This window comes from Pituophis catenifer, unplaced genomic scaffold (genome assembly GCF_029215685.1).
Source record: "Pituophis catenifer annectens isolate HBS135680 unplaced genomic scaffold, rPitCat1.0.hap2 SCAF_6, whole genome shotgun sequence".
Lineage (NCBI taxonomy): Eukaryota > Metazoa > Chordata > Lepidosauria > Squamata > Colubridae > Pituophis > Pituophis catenifer.
This window is the reverse complement of record NW_027256886.1, coordinates 36,157,915-36,177,720: the sequence shown is the minus strand read 5'-3', so window position 1 is coordinate 36,177,720 and position 19,806 is coordinate 36,157,915. Positions and strand designations below refer to the sequence as shown.

Here is a 19,806-nt window from a genome sequence, read left to right as displayed (position 1 = left end):
TACCACAATGAAGAAAACAACATGCCCAGAGCTCTGATCTATTTTTCTACAGAACCATTTGCCATACATTTAAAATATCTTTTCAATATAACCTATTACAACTAATATTTAATTTTCTCTTTATCTCATCCTTTGAATGTGCTTTATATCAAAAAGTTCTAGTACAAAGGTGTTATAAGCCTTCTTTTTAAATTATCTCTAAAAATAGAGAAAAGCTATTCAAATGATGGTGCAGATATTTATCAGTTGTATTTTCATCCTGCCTTTCTTACAGTACTTTATAATTCACTTTAGTGAAGGTAGTGAACATATACTCCCCACTTCTCCTATTTTCCCCACAACAACCCTGTGAAGTGGGTTGGGCTGAGAAAGAGAGCAACTGACCCAAAGTCACCCAGCTAGCTATTATGCCTAAAGCAGAACTAGAATTCACAAATCCCAATATAACCTCTTGACTTAATCAATTTGCAAGGTGAGTTGTCAAGCCTAAAAATCCACTTACAGAAGTTCTGGACCTAAAGAGTAACTACATTTGGTGTATTTGGTGCCATACAAAAAGAACAGGAAAACCATTTGGACAGAATAGGATGGACAAATTATCAAGTCATCAACTGCAAAAAGTTGCGGTGTTTGGAAATATAGTATATTATAATATTTTTTACAAGCCTAGATGTTTATGAAGGATCAGATAGTCAAAAGTTCCAAATTTAGTCTGAGCTATCTGGTAGACTGCATGTAAATTAGTGTTAATGTTACTTTGTGTTGTTCATTTACATCTTTAGTTTTTAAGTTAAATTACAATAACAAGCTTGTATGTATGTGTATATGTGCCTTGAAGTCATTCTTGACTGCTGGCAACTGCCTGGATTAGTTCCTACAATTTTCTTGGCAAGATTTTCAGATGTGACTTGCCATTAACTTCTTCCTGGGGTTGAAAGAGAATTGGTCCAAAGTCACACAACTGGCTCCATGCCTAAGGTGTAATTAAAACTCATGGTTTCCTGGTTTTTAGCCTGATGCCTTAACCTCTAGACCAAACTAGTAGTATAAAACTATATTGTTTGTGATGGGAAACATAAACATTGCCAAAACAAGGTACAGTGTTGGTTACAATCTAGCAGTGTCTGGAGATGGCCTCCTGCATTTTATTTTACATTCTGTCAGAGTTGCATTTATAACCAGTTTGAAATGAAATTTCTACCACTGAAATGGATGAATGCCATTCATCTTAATCTAAGATTGTTACCTGAAGGTGAACATTTGGTGAATTTTTCAAGAGACTGCAGATATTCCTGCCCAAGATATTGCTCAAAGGTATCTTCATTTGGAACAGCTAAGCATTCTGTGTCATCTTTGAACAAGCTATCTTTGGCTTCAGATTGGAACAACTGGAAGACATCTTTCTGCGTTCCCTGTGATCCAAATAGTTTCTGTAAAAATCAACAAAAGCAGGATTTCAGTAGTTATCATAATATTTAATAAATACGGTTGTTTCCAGTGAATGCATAACATTTCTTCTTTTTGTACTATTTCTCCTTTTTATTTCTGCCTGTTATTTCTGAAGGAATTTTACTATTGGAATATTATACCGGTAGATTCTTCTCTCAGCCAACTCACCAAAGCCAACTCACTACAGGGCCAACTCACCATGAGACAAGAGTTATACTAATAGCGAAGAAATGGTAGGATAGAATTATTAAGTAAAGAATACAAAAAGAGGGACAAGATGAAATGTGATTGACAAAAATTAAAATTATTTTAACTAAGTTGAACTAAGTAACTAAGTTGAATTGTTGAATTGTCCCACAGCAAGTTATCCCACAGCGACTTGGCCATGGCGAGTTGGCTACAGTGAGTTGGCCTGTTCTGTCAATCAGAGCTGATGCACATCTTCCCCATGTATATATGCTATATAACTTTACTATTAAACATAACAGTCTCAATTCAGAGCTTACCTGTTGCTCAAGTACCACCTTTTTAACCACTTCTGCTCGTTCAGGTCTTGACACCACTGCATCATTGCAAACTGTGCCCAAATGACATCTTTGATATTCATCAGGACGACAACGTTCACCAGTTTGGCTCAGAAGAACAAAATCAGAAGAAGTTACACCACTTGCCCAAGCAGGTCTGTTCTCTCCTATTTAAAAAAAATGATTAAAATTATTAACAAGAATAAAAACTATGCATTTATTTTCCTTATTAGCCCTACTCCATGGAAAGGGGAGATAGGACTTTGTCAGCTCATCCCATGCCATTTCGCATCCCACTGGCAATACTCTATATGACAATATAGTAGTTTCAAAGTTCTCTGGAGTGGTGTGTATACATGACATTTTGTCAGTATGTTCATATTTACTTATTATTGAATTAGCGTATGGCACATCATACATGGAAATAATATATATAGCTACAGGCAAGCGAGAGCTGCAGTATGCAGGCAAATGGATGGGTAGGCATACAGAATGTTGGCAGAGAGGTGGATGCATGCTGCACAATGCAGATGAGACAATGGCAAGTGCAATAGACATGCCCTATGGAGTCTGGGTAGGATGGATGATGAGCAGCCACTGTGGAGTGCAGGTGGGTGGTATGGGCAGATGTACACTACAAAGAGCAGGTGGATAAGCAGATATTATGGAATAGAGATCCCCATGCCGCCCAGGGGTTCCTTAGAAAAAAAAATGGCAGAGTGGGAGCAATTGCAGGAGTGACTGGGGACCTCCTGCCAGCTTCCGCATTGACAAACCAGTGGGGTAAGTTACAAATAGTGATCATGTGGCTATGAACACTTAAACTGTTGTAACTGTGAGCAGTTTGCCAAGCACCTGAATTATGACAACATGTTTGTGAGGACTTTGATACTGATGTTTGAATCTCCCTTATCACCAAACAGTTGCTGAATGTGTGATTACTAAGCAAAGACTATCTGTACTATTTTCTTTTCCATGAACTTATTAAAATTAATCCAATCTTTCAAACTGAAAATTCAAGGGGAGACAAAGTATTTGAGGCATGTAGCAATGCGAGATCTTTCTTTTTTCTGTGCTGCGCTAAGAGTTCCAAGAATACAGATGCTTGGATTTTCTGCCTGAATGCCCCAGAATCACTAGGCCAACCTTAGTATTCTGCATCTTGACTTGAATAGGTGTATTCAACTTTGTCTGGTACAACTCCAGCACAAAATGAGCTTTCCAGTATTCTTATTCTACTGGATGATGCTTTCTAATGCAACATGATTCTGGATCACAGTTAATTTATCTTATAAACATTATCATTATATTATAATCATTTTATTATAATCAACATTATATTTATTATATTATATTGTATTGCATTGCATTATTATAACCATTCTTTTGATTATGCCTGACAAACTTCATCAGTCTACTATTTCTCAACTATCATAAATAAGATGATCAACAGTTATATATTTATTTGTATGATTCCATACCTTCTGTGACCTCAGTGATGGTGGTATGTTTAACAAAAGCTACGTCTCCTGCTTCAATCACGCATCTGGAAAATACAACCAAAGAAAAGGGTAAGTGGCACATTTCACTTCTTGCTTTGCATAGGTTCCTCATCTGAAAAATTATTCAAAAATAATTAAAAACAAATATTTCTACACTGTTTACATTGCGTTTTAATTTGGAATTAAGAAGAATTATAAATAGTTGTGAACTGAAAAGGTTCTGCCCTGTTTATCATATTACATTAATATGCTTGGGATTACTTTTTACATGTTAATATAAAACATAAAATCTTTTAAAAGCTACATATTATGACAGAATAATATGCTTATATTGTGGAATAACAGTGATCATTATACCACTAGGTGGGGTAGTAACTGCCTCTAAAGAGGACTTCCAATCTAGTTTCCATATCAAGGCTTTGCCTAGTATGTGCATTACAATACTTGTAATAACAATAAAAAAAATATACTAAGAATGTTCATAGGATCCTGTGCAGAGCCTCCACTGACTGATCACAATCAAATTTAAAGGAAGATTCCGGTAGACAAAATCTTGCTTCGAGAGTACACTACAGAATCTTGTATCCTCACAGGATTCTCAGTCCTAGGCATTACTTAAAATAATATACCATTTCAGACCAATTATTGTTTTAACAGCTTCATTTCCCAATAGTAATAAAATAAAATAAGGAATATTTTAAAAATTGAGTGGTAGAGTGACAAATTAAGGCAATATACACTATGGTTTGGAATTGATGCCCTATAAGATTTCCTGTGGAAGGATTCAGGAAATGCTTCGATAATTCTGAAACCTCATTTACTCATTTGTATTTATTACTTTGATTGATTAGACTTTTTAATTCACACAAATATATAACAGAATAAGAGAGTTGGAAGCGACCTGAGAGGTCTTCTACTCCATCCCCTGCTCAGACAGGAAACCCTATCTCATTTCAGACCAATGGTTGTCCAATCTCTTCTTAAAAACTTCCAGTGTTGGAACATTCACAATTTCTGGAGTTGTGTCCATTGTTCCACTGATTAATTGTTCTAACTATCAGGAATGTTCTCCTTAGTTCTAGGGTGGTTCTGTCCTTGATTACTTTCCATCCATTGCTTCTTGTCCTGCCTTCAGGTGGTTTGGAGAATAGGCTGACTCCCTCTTCTTTGTGGCAATCCTTTAGATACTGAAACACTGCTATCATGTCATTTCTAGTCCTTCTTTTCATTAAACTAGACATACTCAATTCCAGAAACTGTTCTTTATATGTTTTAGCTTCCGATCCCCTAATCATCTTTGATGCTCTTCTCTGCACTATTTCTAGAGCCTAAGAACACATATAACGCATAAATTTTATTATAGGCTAAACATCTACAGGAAGGAATCCTGAACTGGAGATGGAGAATGAGGAATAATCAACAAGTGTCTTCTCATTCATCTATCATATTCCAAGGAACAGCAACCTACCGAAGAGCACCATTATACCCATAGAAGATTTCATTGCTGTTAGGTTTACATTTGTATTTCTGAGACAGGGCACCATCACCACCGCTGCCTTTGCATAGTTTGCACAATGTAGACTCAAGAGGTGCACCCGGCGCACAGCTTTCTCTGAAGAATGTATCTAGCATGGGATCAGAGAACAAACATTTTAATACTTTTATATATATTATTATAACATACTCCAATTGGTTGTCGTGTTGGATTTCAGTTTGCATAGTCCCCAGAAAGCATGGGAAATGCATCAGATTGGGGGATCTAGGTCTAGCAATCCTGTAGTTGTAATAAAGCTAAATATTGACAACTAGATCTACAAAATCTGGACCCAAATCCAAAATATTATTATTGGGAAGCATGGCCAGCTTAAAAATGCCAACTTCGGAATTCTGGTTTTTCAAAATATGTAACTGACTATCACATTACAAATTAAGGAACTACCAACAGCAGGGTTCCTCAAGAGGAACCCAGAATTTGCTCTCAGTCGTATTAGGTTAAAAAGAAAAAACTGTGCTGGTTTTTTCCAAAGAATGACCAGCTCCAATAAAGAGGATCAGTTGCAGAGGTGGTTACCAGTTTACTTGCTGGAAAAAGTGCATTTTGTGATTGGTAATGTTAAAAAAGGTAGCCATTTTATGAAAGGCAAGCCTTCCCATTGGTAGCCATTTTGTGAGGATACATACAAACATACCTTCACAAATCAGAAAGACTCTGGGAGCACCTTATCTGATTAATAAATTTTCTGAGTAATAAAAGCCTATCATAAACGTATGTGTGTCTCCTGGCTACAATTGATATTTTGAGGTATGTCTAACAGCACCCCAAAATTATCTATATCTGCTCAACTGCATTCTTCAAAATGTAAACAATGATAGTTTTTAACTGAGTGCTCATGCTCTTAGTCAAAAAAATTATTAATTAGAGTTCACTTTAGCCATCTTTTAAATAGTATGGAAGGTGATGTGCCAGAATTTTCAGAAATATAGCAGTTAAAGCTAATCGTTGAGAGAAAAAGGAATAAAAATGTTTATTTTTCATTTAATTTTCATCAGGAACTTTAGATAAAAATTGAATTAGGAATAGCTTTCATAAAGTTCATTTGCTTTCTGGTGTTCCATTTATTCCATAAATTTCAATGCAGCAGTCTAATGTTGCAAATTCCTTTGCACTCCTGTATTATCTTAGCAGAATGCTATTTTAAGGACTGACATATACATATCTTAAGAAGAATTTTAACTTGGGGCAGGGCATGCACAATGTCTTATTTAAAAACATTTTGAATTTGAGTTTTTAATAAAGGTTCATTAAATCTCTAGTGCAAAATATCCTGTTTTGAGTACTTTTTTTTTTTTTTGCTTTAATTTATATGCCGCCCTTCTCCGGAGACTCAGGGCAGCTTACAATGTGTTAAGCAATAGCCTTCATACTTTTGTATATTTATACAAAGTCAGCTTATTGCCCCCACCATCTGGGTATTCATTTTACCTACCTTTGAAAGGATGGAAGGCTGAGTCAACCTTGAGCCTGGTGAGATTTGAACTTGCAGTAATTGCAAGCAGCAGATGTTAATAACAGTCCACTGTACTACAGGCTCTTACTTTGGGGAGAGCCTGAAGCTCAAAGTAAAACATTTCACCAAAAATGTACTCAAGACATTTTAGATAAAACACTTTGCATGCCCCTAATATTTATGTTACTTTATTTTTAAAAAAAACTAAAGAAGAAAAAACTAGTGATAGTTTTGAATCTGAAACATTATCAAGAAATGAACATAAGGTCTTTTTCCATCTATAGCCGATCACTTTTTCTTTCTTCTTTTTCCACTTGAAATACTTGAGGGGGGGACACAATTAATGCATAACCCTTTGGTAACCCTTTGGAACTACAGACGCTGTTGTCCTAGAAGCACTGGATCCTTTACAGCAGTGTTTCTGAACTTTAGCAGCTTTATGACGTGTGGACTTCCATTCCAGAATTCCTCAGGCAGCATGGTTCAGAAACACTGTTTTAGAGGATGGGTGAGGTAGTAGTATAAAAAACATAAGCAACCATATGGACATAAAGCCACTCACCAAAGTTACAACTAAGATTATTCTGATTGTTAATGAGGCCCATGGGAATAATCCAGCCAACAGTTCTACCAACACCAGTATGACAGGAGGTCTTTCCTCTCAGATTGGTCCAGTTGATCTCAGCGTCACGTTTCTTAGCAGCAGCTACAGCATAGTAGCCTTTACCTGGAAAACAAGAAGCAGACTCAGCATTTCTCCACTGACAATTCAAATAACCTCACAGAAGGTAGGCATGGTCCAGTGACTCCTTCACATCTTTTGCAAACATTTAAAGAGAAAAGAGTTCACCTGCGTATAGGAAACCTAAGTACAGGTAGACCTCAACTTACAACTGTTCATTTAGTGACCATTCAAAGTTACAACAGCACTTTGAAAAAACTGAGATAAGGCCATATTTCATGCTTATGACTGTTGCGGGATCTCCATTGTCACAAGATCAAAATTTAGACGCTTGGCAACTGACTCTTGTTTATGACAGTTGCACCGTCCTGGGATCACTTGATTCCCTTTTGCGACCTTCTGACAAGCAAAGTCAATGGGGAAGCCAGATTCCTTTAACAACCATGTTACTAACTTAACAATTGCAGTGATTCACTTAACAACTGCAGCAGTTGTTGCAAACCTGGAAAGGTCATAAAATGGGGCAAAATTCACTTAACAACTGTCTCAGCAACAAAAATTTTGGGCTCAGCTGTGATCATAAGTTGAGGACTATCTGTATTTTGTCCAAAAAAAAAGGAATTTTCTTCAATAGATTAGGAAGATAGGTACAGAATATTTGACCAAGTTTTAAATTGCCAAATAAAGGCTTAGATGTTTGCAGATCTCTTAAATGGCAATATATTCACCATAATTACCTACCTGTTACACCTTTCTTGGGATCGACACAGGCAGAAGAATCTTCACCTAGAAGATATAAAAATAAAAATAGGATTTGGAGAACTCACTTCAAGCTCAAGCACATTCCATTTTCATCTACCTTTGTCTGGACTACAGGAAAGGTGTCTTGTACAAATAGACCTAAAAGCAGATAATGCCAAGCGTATTTGCAAAATAAAGCACACCATTATGGAGTGCAAGGCATCTGAACTCAAGACATAAAGTCTATGATCTAGGACTGATGATGCTGGTGATCAAAAAGATGGACTCAATTTCTATCCATCCTCTTACAATTTTGCAATGGGCCATGCATATCACTCTTTGGGGATGAGGTAAAAGTATTAGATCACTTGGTGAACATGACAATGAAAAGGAGGAAATGATCCAAGAACAGTAGGGAGGACTGAGGTGACTTGGAACAGATTTTCCTCCTTTCAGATCTGATGCCTGAACACCTATGTTTTTCTTAGTCTAAAGATCTAAAATGGCATGCCATCAGTCATTTTCATGCACATAATTGTGGCTATTACCCTGAGGGCAGTGGGATTGCTTCTGAAGACTATATGCTGGGAGACTAGTAGACTCTGTTATGCAGTTGGATGGCCACATGGAGACAAACTACTGGAATACACGGGCCAGAGTCCTATATGGCAGGTCACTTCTTATGTACTTACAACAGCTATTGATCTACTGAGTTCAGACTTACGAGGGATTTCTGTCAATATTGGGACAAGGCCACATTTTCCAGCAGTGTAGATATGCCCGCCATCCAAGGTAATGGCATCAGCTTCTCTTTTCTGCAAAGACCAATGTATTTTCTATCAGCAAATACATTTCCTAATATGTGTCTTTACATGATTAAAATGAATCATTCATGCTCAGCAGGGATCCCCAGGTTTTTTTAAAAAAATACATTGCGTGGGGGGGGGGAGAGAATCTCATCAATATTTTGAATAACCAATCTTATCTGAGCACACTCAATGGGACAGAGGAGTGATTGAGCACTGAGGAAACAAAACTGAAAATCTTGGACAGAGAAGCAAGAAAAAAATGAATCATTATCTTCTTGTTTCCTGCTGTTGGGTTTTCGGGTTTGTAGAACTATAGCAGTCTCCGTATATTTTTCTCCAAAAGAGTGGAGAGAGATTATGTTTTTTATAATGATTTTAAATGCATTGTGAGCCGCCCTGAGTCTTCGGAGAGGGGCGGCATATAAATTGAATAAATAAATAAATAAATGACAGGAGAGTCAAGGTAAATCCAACATTTTCAGGATCTTGTCCATAGAAATCAAGGTATAGAAATTCCTAAATTTCCAAACAGAACATAGTAGAATAAATAATACAGAGAATATTGACCTAACTGAATAGCAGTAAAGATATGTACTGTCTCATGATGTGGATGGACATTTTCTGGTTCACTTTGGGATTTAATCCAAGGGATTAAATCAGTTGGTCCCTAATCCTAGGGACCAATTGATATTACTGAAGAAATAAATACAAAGAGGACAGGTTACAATTCCATATTTTATTTCAAAATAAAATAAGAGGAGAAAAGCACTGGTTTTGCAGGCAGAGACATCACAGTAAGTGCAGAGGTAAAACTCTCCTCATACTGGTACTCTTTAACTATTTCAATCATTCCCAGTTTAAAAACATAGGGGTTATAATTCAACATATCTGTAGGACCTCAGGGTGGGAACACTACACTATGCACTCAGTGCATTGTTGCAGAGGCCTCTTGCCCAGTATGAAAGACTCATAACATGGGATTCCTGGGATATATTCAATTAACATGTACCAGCAAAATCACAAACTTCTTGTTTATTTTACTAGTGTCTTTTTCATGGATTACACTAGTACCCTGGTTTTTAAAAATATTTTTTCAACTAAAGTGCCTGGACTCAATCACTATTTTCATGTGAAAAGGTATGTGGAAACTTCAAACACTTACTATGATCTTGATAAGGCAATCTTCTGTAGTTTCTGCAACAGCACATTCAATGGCACCATCGCTCTGTGCACTCCACACATAACATTTTTTCTGTTCAGCCTTGCCCACTGCACACCACACAATTCTTTCTGTGGTATCAGGATCTGAAACGGGTCTCTCTAAAGGACAAGAAATACCTCGGTTAACCAAGTATTCAGATTCCTCAGAATATTGCAAACTAATTGCTGGTAAACAGAGACCACTAATATAAGAACCACTGTAAGCTTCAGTGTACCATCTTTATGTTCTAGACTCAAATTAGGGCGGAATGGAGGAAATCGCTGCAGCCACAGCCAATTCACCACATCAACTCGCCACAACCAACTCACTACAGGACAATTCAACAATTCAATTTAATTATTTAAAATAATTACTAATAATAACTAAAAATTATTTTTTAGTTATTTATTTTTAGGCCCGCAACTTGGGCGTCCTCCTGGATGCACGGCTGTCCTTAGAAGGGCATATGACAGCCGTGGCCAGGGGGGCTTTTTATCAGGTTCGCCTGATACAACAGTTGCGCCCCTTTCTGGATCGGGACTCCCTACGCACAGTCACTCAAGCACTCGTCACTTCTCGTCTGGACTATTGTAACGCTCTCTACATGGGGCTCCCCTTGGGGTACACCTGGAGGCTCCAACTGGTGCAGAATGCGGCCGCGCGGGGGATTATGGGAGCGACTGGGCGCTCCCATGTGACTCCTCTCCTGCGCGAGCTGCATTGGCTTCCGGTGGACTTCCGGGTGCGCTTCAAGGTGTTGGTGATCACCTTTAAAGCGCTCCATGGCTTAGGGCCAGGGTACTTACAGGACCGCCTTCTGCCACCAATAGCCTCCCACCAGCCAGTTCGCTCCCACAGAGAGGGCCTCCTCAGGGTGCCGTCGGCTAGACAATGCCGGCTGGCGACCCCCAGGAGGAGACCCTTCTCTGTGGTGGCACCTACCCTTTGGAACAATCTACCCCCAGAGATACGAGTGATCTCCGACCTCCGGACCTTTCGTCGGGCCCTAAAAACTCATCTCTTTCAGTTAGCCGGTCTCTCTTGATTTTATGATTTTATGGTTGGTTTTAAATTTTGATATGGATTTTAAATTGATAAATTTTAAACTATGGGCCAAATTTAATTATTTTAAATCTATTTTTAATCGTATTTATGTATAAATGTTTTTATTTTGGCTGTTCACCGCCCTGAGTCCGAAAGGAGAAGGGCGGTATAGAAATTCGAATAATAATAAATAATAATAATAATAAAAATTATTTTAGTTTTTGTCATTCACATTTCATTTTGCCCCTCCTTTGGCATCCTTTTTTAATGATCCTGTTCTACTATTTCTTTGATATTAGTGTAACTCTTGTCCCGCGACAAGTTCTCCAGTGGCTAGTTGGCTATGACAAGTTGTTGTAGACCTGGTTATTATTTATTATCTGTTCACGATATGTCAGTCGTGAAACGTAAAATTTGTTACTACCGGTTCTGTGGGCGTGGCTTGGTGGTGGTGGGGTTAATGTGACTGGTGGGCGTGGCCAACTTTTTTTTTTCTTTTAAAAGCATTTTTTCTACAACCTTAACAGGTTGCAGAAAAAAATGCTTTGAGAAGCCTCTGACAATCAGGTAATGCAGCTGGGATTGCCAGAGGCTTTTAAAGGCATTTTTTTTTCTACAACCTCTTCGGCCGAAGAGGTTGCAGAAAAAAATGCTTTTGGAAGCCTCTGATGATCCCAGCTGAGCCGCGCGATCATCAGAGGCTTTTTTTAAACTTTTAAAAGCATTTTTTTTGGTCGAAGATGTTGTAGAAAAAATGCTTTTAAAAGTTAAAAAAAAAAGCCTCTAATGATCGCGCGGCTCAGCTGGGCATGGGGGGGGCAGAGATTTTTGCTACCAGTTCTCCGAACCACCCGCCGCCATCGCTACCGGATTGGGGGATCCAGTCCCAACCGGGAACATTTCACCCCTGCTATATATGAAATCACAACTGTCAGTTCTTTAGCTGTTGTTGCCCTTTATATGCATCGATTTCTTTCCAAGGACCTAGGTTGTTATAATATATTGATTTTTCAATTCTGCCTTGCTTCTTAATGTTATTGTTTTATTATTGTATAAATAATGATATTCAACTGTCTTGAATTTTATAAGGAAAATCAGAAAAACAGAATTGAGAGGGGAAAGAACACAAAAAATGTTCTTTAGAGGCTTTTGTTCTAGAACACTAGTATCCAAGATACTTAAAGGGTTATTTAGCCATTTTAGAAAAATAGTAGAAATTACATTTATATGACCCAATTAAAACATAGCTGCACTAAGAAAAACTTTAGACCTCGTTATTGTATGCTTGAGCTTTACATAGTTTGCTATTTTATTTAGCATGGAAAGGTTTCTGTTCTAGCTCCCAGATAATCCAAAACAGACTGCCTGGCTGCTGGTGGTACAACATTTTACCTCAGGTCACTTGAAAAATTGTTATTTATTTAGCATATGTCAACTTAAAAAAAGGATTAAATGGTATACCACTGTACTTTTAATAAAAGTCAGGAAACTGAAATAGGTACTTAGCAAAAGGGGGGGAAAGAGCTTATATATTGTATGTGCATTTTGATGCTTTAACCTTGTACAGGTAGTTCTTGATTTTCTACCACAATTGAGCCCAACATTTCTGTTGTTGTTAGACATTTGTTAAATGAGTTTTGCCTCATTTTACAACCTTTCCTGCCACAGCTGTTAAGCGAATCTCTGCAGTTGATTACTTAGTAACCCGGTTGTTAAGTGAATCTGGCTTCCCCATTGACTTTGCTTGTCAGAAGGTCGCAAAAGGGGACCACATGAACCAGTTGCCAAGCATCTGAATTTTGATCATGACTATGATTTATTGCTATAACAGTTTTTCCTCTTGATTTTCAAGAAGGAGAAATCTGGGTCTACTGTTGTGGACTGTCAGCTGCCAGCCTCTCCAACAGCCGAATCGGAGGAAGAGGAGGCATGGGAGTCAAGGTCAGCATCAAGGCAATCAGAGATCCAAGGGGGAAGAGGAATGGAGCTTGCAAAGAGAAAGACAGAGATGGACCCTGGGCCGTCCATCAGCCCTCAGATGGAGAGTCAACAGTCCTCAGGTCTGGAGGTGACTGATGAGGAAGAGGAGGAACAGCTGAGTCCAGTGCCTGACGAACGGATGCGCAGAAGGCAGAGAAGAGAGAGCAGTGGAAATCTGTGGGACGATCCTTGGGAAGGAAGAGCCACCACTGCTAACAAAGTCCCATCCTAGCTCTGGGGATAAAAGGCAGGGGGCAGAGATGAATAGATGTGACAGACAACTGTTCATCTTCCAGCCAGATGGACTTGTTAGTCTGCGTTGAGTGAGAAACTTTTTGCCATGGTCTCTGGCACTCCTAATAAAGGAATATTTGAGTTAACTTCGTAGGGTTTGACATGCTTGGGGAGCTGAGTCAGAACATCTACACTGATTTTTGATCCCCCATCCTATTGCTTATGGTTTGCTATTATTGCCCTTTTTATTACTTCAGTGCTACCCTCAGCTAGCCAAACAGAGTAAAATATGAGTCTTAATCACAAACAAATTGGGCCTAATCCCGTTATAACACGGGTGTAGCCAAAGCATAAAAGTTTCTACTTTGAAAAAAGTTTTTCCCCATCACAGAAATTTTAGAAGCAGTCATCAGACTGAATTGCAATTAAGCTAGTATTGCTGATAGCAAGTGAACTAATTATTATTTTTTAAACAGTTTTCTAATGCCTCATTTTCAATGCCTGGTGTTCATCACTGTGACTTCATAATGCACAACAAGTCCTGCCCTGTTTACCTCTTTGGAGGCTCTGAATTGCAGCACTGAACTTAGGACCTAGGTAAAGTTCAGCATCTGCTCGTTTAGGCAATTGAACAAGACCAACCGCACTATCCTTAAACAGGAGATCTTTGCCAGAGTCATGAGGTGATTTAAAAAGTTGGCATCTTGTTTGGTTTTGCTTCATCTGTTCCTAAAATAAGAGAAAAACAAATCAAAGAAGAATGAGATGAGATGGAATATGAAAATTAATGGAATATTTATTGTATTTATTAAATTTGATGGGCTTTAATCCACACTCAGGGCCCCAGGCTCAAGCGCAAAGCCACGTTTTCAAGACCTCAGAAAAGGTCAACGGGGATGGGGTCAATCTAATCTCAGAGGGGATGATGCTCCAATGGACAGATGCCAGGCAACCCTTCCTGTCTGATAGCACTCAAAGCGTACTTTTATGCCAAATATGATAGGATTGATAGAGACAATTGGGGAAAGGTGATCCTGTATATAGCTCAGTCCAAAGTCACAAAGGGTTTTAAATTGATAACCAGCACTTTGAATTTCACCCGAAAACATATCAGAAGCCAATGCAGTTTACGGAGCAGTGGTGTTATATGTGCCAAGTAACTGGTACCGGTAACCATCTTCATCGCCATGTTTGTACCAGTTAAAGCTTTCAAATCAGTGGTGAGTTGCCTCCAGTTCACACCGGTTCTATAGAACCGGTAGTAAAACCGGCGGGAGGCTCTGCCCACCGAACCTGACGTCATCAAAATGCTTCTGCGCATGCACAGAAGCTTCTGCACTTGCGCAGAAGAGCGGGCAACACACGTGTGAAGCAAGCGCGCATGCACGGCCCCGTTGCAAACCAGTAGTAAAGGTAAGTAGAACCCACCCGTTTCAAATACTCTTCAAGATCAGCCCCACATAAAGTGTATTACACTAGTCCATTACTGGGGATCACAAGGGCATGAGTGACTGTGAGCAGGGCCTCCCCCCCCCCTTTGAAAGAACAGAGAGAAGTTAGGAAGAACAAAGAATCTTAAATAATGAAACTGTATGAAAAATTCAGGAGCTACATTGCAGGTAGGAAGTTTGGGAGAAGACTACTGCAGTGTGAACAAACTCAGAATTAAATTCAGAAGTTTTTTCTAAACCAGAGCCCCCAATTGAAACAGGAAAGAGAATGGTAGCAATTTTGGCTTTATCTTAACCAAAATATTCTGTGACCCACCCACCCCTCTTTCCTTGCATATAATTCTCTTCCAATTCTCTTCATTCAACTGATTTATAGAATAAAGGGAAGACCTTTTAAAACCAGGAAACACTACCAGGAGTCAAAAATATCAATTCTTTTTTTCCCCTCCCTGTTATTTTCCAATTTCACTTTCCTTGGTAGCTTTAATGTTTCAATTATTTACTACCCCCAATTTATCTGAACAATCTTCCACACTATACTATTATTGTTCAAATATCACTCTGTCTTATTCATGAAATGTTATGGGAGAGAGGAGTTCAGATGATGAAAACTTTCACCTGTAATTCTTTTATATTTCCTCAAAATTTAGTTCATTTACAAAAAGCAAATGGAATCAATGCACTGTCCTTTAACTGAAACCTGTAGGAAAAGAACTTTGTAGTGTACACATCAGTCAAAACAGTTTTATTTGTGGCATTCCCTTTTCAAGGTAACATTTTCCTACTAGTAGCTTTAATACATTATTCTTCTTTTAGTCCTTCGTAAAATTGATATGTTTGTGATATTTATTTTTGATCTCTGTTTTATAAAAAAGGAAAACTTGAAAAATACCAGTGCATAAGAGAGGAGTGCCCAGATTTTATCTGCCCGACCATCAACAGATCGTGTCACCACAGCATCAGCTGGCACACTAGCCCAGTTACAGGATTCATATTCTTCAACAGGCTTTCTGGAGCCATCAACACAAAGTAACTCATACTTGCTTCTTTCTGCACAGTCAGCTGTGGAGAATAAAAGGCAACAGTGAATGTATGTAAGAAAACAAAGTAGGCTCCATCATGTTGTTGTTGTTTATTAAACGTGTATGTCACGTGAATTATTTTTTAAAAAGTAATAATTATTGTAAGGATGAAAAACAAGGACAATGTAAAAGACAAAAAGCAAAAAGAAGGGTAGGGATGCCAGAGTAACAACATTTTAGAAATCCTCATGAAAGGTCTGGGTGAAGAGCCAAATCTTCAGACTCCTTTAAAACTCAAACAGGGTGAGGACCACATTTAGATCCTGGAAGGAAGGAGACCCCTCATTCCAAAGGGCAGGAACTGCAACAGAGAAAGTATGTTTCTGGGATGCTGATAGATGAAATTGCTTAACCGAAGGAACAAAGAGTGCACCAAACTTGCCAAATTGAATTGGGAGACAAGTAGTCTCTCAAGTAATTATGGGAAAGAACGAATCCTTTGTTATGGGAGAGAAGGAATCCTTAACTACCTATGCCAGGGTTGTCAAACTTGCGGCCTGCAGGCCAGATGCGTCACACGCTGGCCACACCCACACCCGATTTAGTGAAGTGGGGGAAAGTTGCAATACGTCACATGACGATGCTGTGACAACGCGAGTTTAACACCCCTGCCCTATGCCATATAAGGCTTTATAGGTAACAACTAGATCCTTAAATGACATCTGGAAACAAACTGGAAATCAGTGCAGCTTTGAAGTGGAGGTGTTACTTCAGTTCTTGCTGCTGCATTCTAGACTAATTGAAACTTCCAGGTGGTTTTCATGGAATCCCCATTGCAATTAAACTATTATATGATCAAAAGTGGAAGGGAAGAGAAAGAATAATTGGTGAAGATGATGAACATTCAGACATGGCTAAATTAACCATTTTGATTAGAGAAAAAAATATATCACCAGATAAATCTGTGCAAAGGCCTTTCTGTATGTTATTGAACGATAGCTATGAATCCAGGAAGGCCCCTAAGTTATGCACCATCGTTGAATAGGAAATTGCAGTTCCATGAAAGATCAGAGATAAAATATCTGCAGATGTGGGTGGCCAAACAGCCACAGCCACTCAGTCTTGATAGAACCAAGTCATTTCCTCCCTATCCAAACCTTCATAATCCCCAGGCTCCAGGACAGAAATTCAGCAGGTTTCTTTGGTTGACCAGGTTTGAAATATATAATTGAATCTTATTGACATATTGATGATACCAAACCAAAATTGATGGATGATCTCAACAAGTGGCTTCAAGTTGATGTTGAAAAGAAGGGAAGAGAGAATAGAACCCTACAAAACCAAACACAGGAGAGGTCTAGGGAGTAATCTCACCCCTACCCTCAACTAAAATTAATTAGAACTGGCTCTGGAGAAAGGAACAGAACCACCAAAAAGCAGTGCCTCAATCCTCAACCAACAGAATTGTGTCAGTAGGATACCTTGATTAACAATATTGATAGATCAAGGAACACAAGCATGATATATCACCACTAGCCTAGCTCTGCTACAAAACAGTCTCAGTATTAAATCATGACTGAAACCTGACTGAAAAAGGATTAGATAATCAGTTTTCTCCAGAGTTCTCAACAGCTGCAAATCAAGCATCTTCTCAACAACCTTCCACAGAAATTGAGAATTAGAAGCTAGTGATAATTATTGAAGACTGTTGGGTCCAAGGATGACCTACGGGGACGGAGTGCATCATCACTTCTATTAAGTTTGGGAGCACTACTCCATCCATCAAAGAGGTTGACACTATAGCATGGAGCCATCTGCTGATTTCAAAACCCAGAAGGAATCCAGATCTAATAAACAGGTGACCAAATTGATAGCACAGAGAGCCCTGTCCACTTCCTCAGGAGTCACTGGCTCAACAGGAGTGATACAGTACAAGCCTTGGCACCTGTCCACTTCAGACAGCAATTAGAGCCGCAGCTGAACTGTCCACCAGGAAACCTCCAAGCTCTCTCTGGAACTCCACCGGGTTCAATTAATCCCCTGGGACAGGTAAATTGAACGGGCCCTGTCTCCCTTGCATATTTAATGTAATACCATTTTCTCTCTCTCAATTGCAGACCATCATACAATATCATAAACAGGTTTTGAAATTCCTGTTTCAAAACCGGCTTGTCACATATTCTTGTAAGACTGTTGTTTGGGAAATTTCCACATTTAATGCGCTTGGTACACTTTCCTTAAAAGCATGTACAGTGCTATTCAGTGGTGGGTTGCCCCTGGTTTGGACCAGTTCTATAGAACCGGTAGTAAAACCACCTGGAGGCTCCACCCACTGACCTGGACGTCATCAGAACCAATCTGCACATGTGCAGAAGCTTCTGTGCATCCACAGAAGAGCGCGCCCGTGGGGGCACGATTCAAACCGGTAGTAAAGTTAAGTAGAACCCACCCCTGGTGCTATTATATGTATAGATTTCATCGATCTTCCCAAAAATGGTAAGTACACCTCAAGCTTTCTCGGGAACCCCTCTAGAAAACTGGAGTTGAGGACCCAAAAGATGAGTACTTCATAAAATGAAATCCATCTGCAAATAGTCATAAATTTAAGCACTTTTTGGTATTTGAATTAAAGGTTAGCATTTTCCAAGATTCATACCTAACACGACTCCCTCATCCACAAAAGCCACATCTCCAGATCCAGATTTCAGACACCTTATGAAAAAAAGGATAAAATATTAGGAAGTGGGTAGTGGTTAAGTATTATATTTCTTGCATCTTGTATGATGCTATCACCAACATTTCTGCTTTTTCAACTGAATAGAAGCAACCTACCCAAACTGCCCAAATACAGCTAGCCAAAGCAAATGAGGCACTGGTTTAGGGTACCAAAATTTAGGTTGTGCCAATACTGCCCCTATTCCAAAAACAAAGGCACTTCTAAAAATACAAATCTGTACATTGATGGGAGGTAGCAGCATCAGTCAATGTGTGACCCATATCTTCAAGCTAACACTGCTGATATTGTACTTTAATTATGTTTCTTACCAAGAGAATAAATAAATATGAACTGAATAGAGAACTTTTACAGGAAATGAGTAGTGAGAATATGGAAGATGAATCAAGGCAGGAGTAAGACAACTGATTTCTCTCTGGTTAGGCAATTTGTCCATCTAGCCCAATATTGTGCAAACAGACTGGCAACAGTTCTTTAGGATCTTGGACAAAACACTTTGCCATCACTGAAAACCAGAACTGTGCCTAGTTGAAGAACCTGAAACCTTTGGTAATTAAGATAAGAAATGAACTATTGACTTACATCTTGTTATAGTTAGTCCTCAATTTACGACCACAATTCAGGTGAAAATTTCTGTTGCTAAGCGAGACAGTTAAGTGAGTTTTGCCCCCATTTTACGACCTTTCCTGCCACAGTTGTTAAGTGAATCACTGCAGTTGTTAAATTAGTAACATACACACACCTGGCCATGGAACAGCTGAGAAGCCAATTGTCCCATTACTTTTGGTCCCTTAACAAGTGGGAGGCACATATACAAACTGCTGTAAGTCCTACACCGTTCACCTGAGTTGGATGTACATACCCTCAAATTAAAGCTGACAGTCTGCAGTTAACACACATTGTGTTTGTTTCATTCCAACTCCATTGGGTTGGTGTATAGAGCCAAAGATGTTAGAATTGTGCCAATGTCCCAATATTTCTGGACCTGACTGTAGTTGTTAAGTGAATCTGGCTTCCCCATTGACTTTGTTTGTTAGAAGGTCACTGTAATGGCTTTCCCTGGCACTTCCCTGGACAAGTCTCTGTATGCTAGCTCAGACGAGGAAGAACTGGGTCTAGGGATATTATGTGGGGTAACATGGAGGAGTGTCCAGAGATTTCAGGAAGCTCCGAGCAGGAGTGGCGAGGGCGAGCACTGCGGAGCTATCACAGGAGGAGTGACAAGATGAGAAGCTGGTTGACAGGAGAGGCATAGCTGCAGCTGGGAAGCCCAGAGGCTTTGAGTGGAGAAGGTGCACAGCTGGCCAGTGGAGATAAGAAAGAACTGCCTCCTCCTAATTCAAAAGCATGTAGGGCTGAGAGGAGGCAGGCACAAGAAAGTCAACCAAGCTACTTGCGAGGTGACTCTTGATGGGCTGCACCAGA

General features: G+C 39.1%; 1 protein-coding gene across 2 annotated transcripts in view; it reads right to left on the bottom strand.

The window, feature by feature from the left end:
* Positions 1-19,806, bottom strand: part of TF (transferrin) — a 92,428-nt gene that overhangs the window by 3,750 nt on the left and 68,872 nt on the right. For both annotated transcript variants that reach the window (XM_070944929.1, XM_070944928.1), the window contains exons 6-16: positions 18,304-18,359; positions 15,518-15,687; positions 13,729-13,903; positions 9,878-10,035; positions 8,631-8,721; positions 7,907-7,951; positions 7,046-7,210; positions 4,944-5,100; positions 3,455-3,519; positions 1,956-2,140; positions 1,247-1,430 (exon numbers count right to left, since the gene is read on the bottom strand). In XM_070944929.1, coding sequence (XP_070801030.1) covers positions 1,247-1,430; positions 1,956-2,140; positions 3,455-3,519; positions 4,944-5,100; positions 7,046-7,210; positions 7,907-7,951; positions 8,631-8,721; positions 9,878-10,035; positions 13,729-13,903; positions 15,518-15,687; positions 18,304-18,359 — 1,451 coding nt within the window. The remainder of the gene's footprint in view (positions 1-1,246; positions 1,431-1,955; positions 2,141-3,454; positions 3,520-4,943; positions 5,101-7,045; positions 7,211-7,906; positions 7,952-8,630; positions 8,722-9,877; positions 10,036-13,728; positions 13,904-15,517; positions 15,688-18,303; positions 18,360-19,806) is intronic.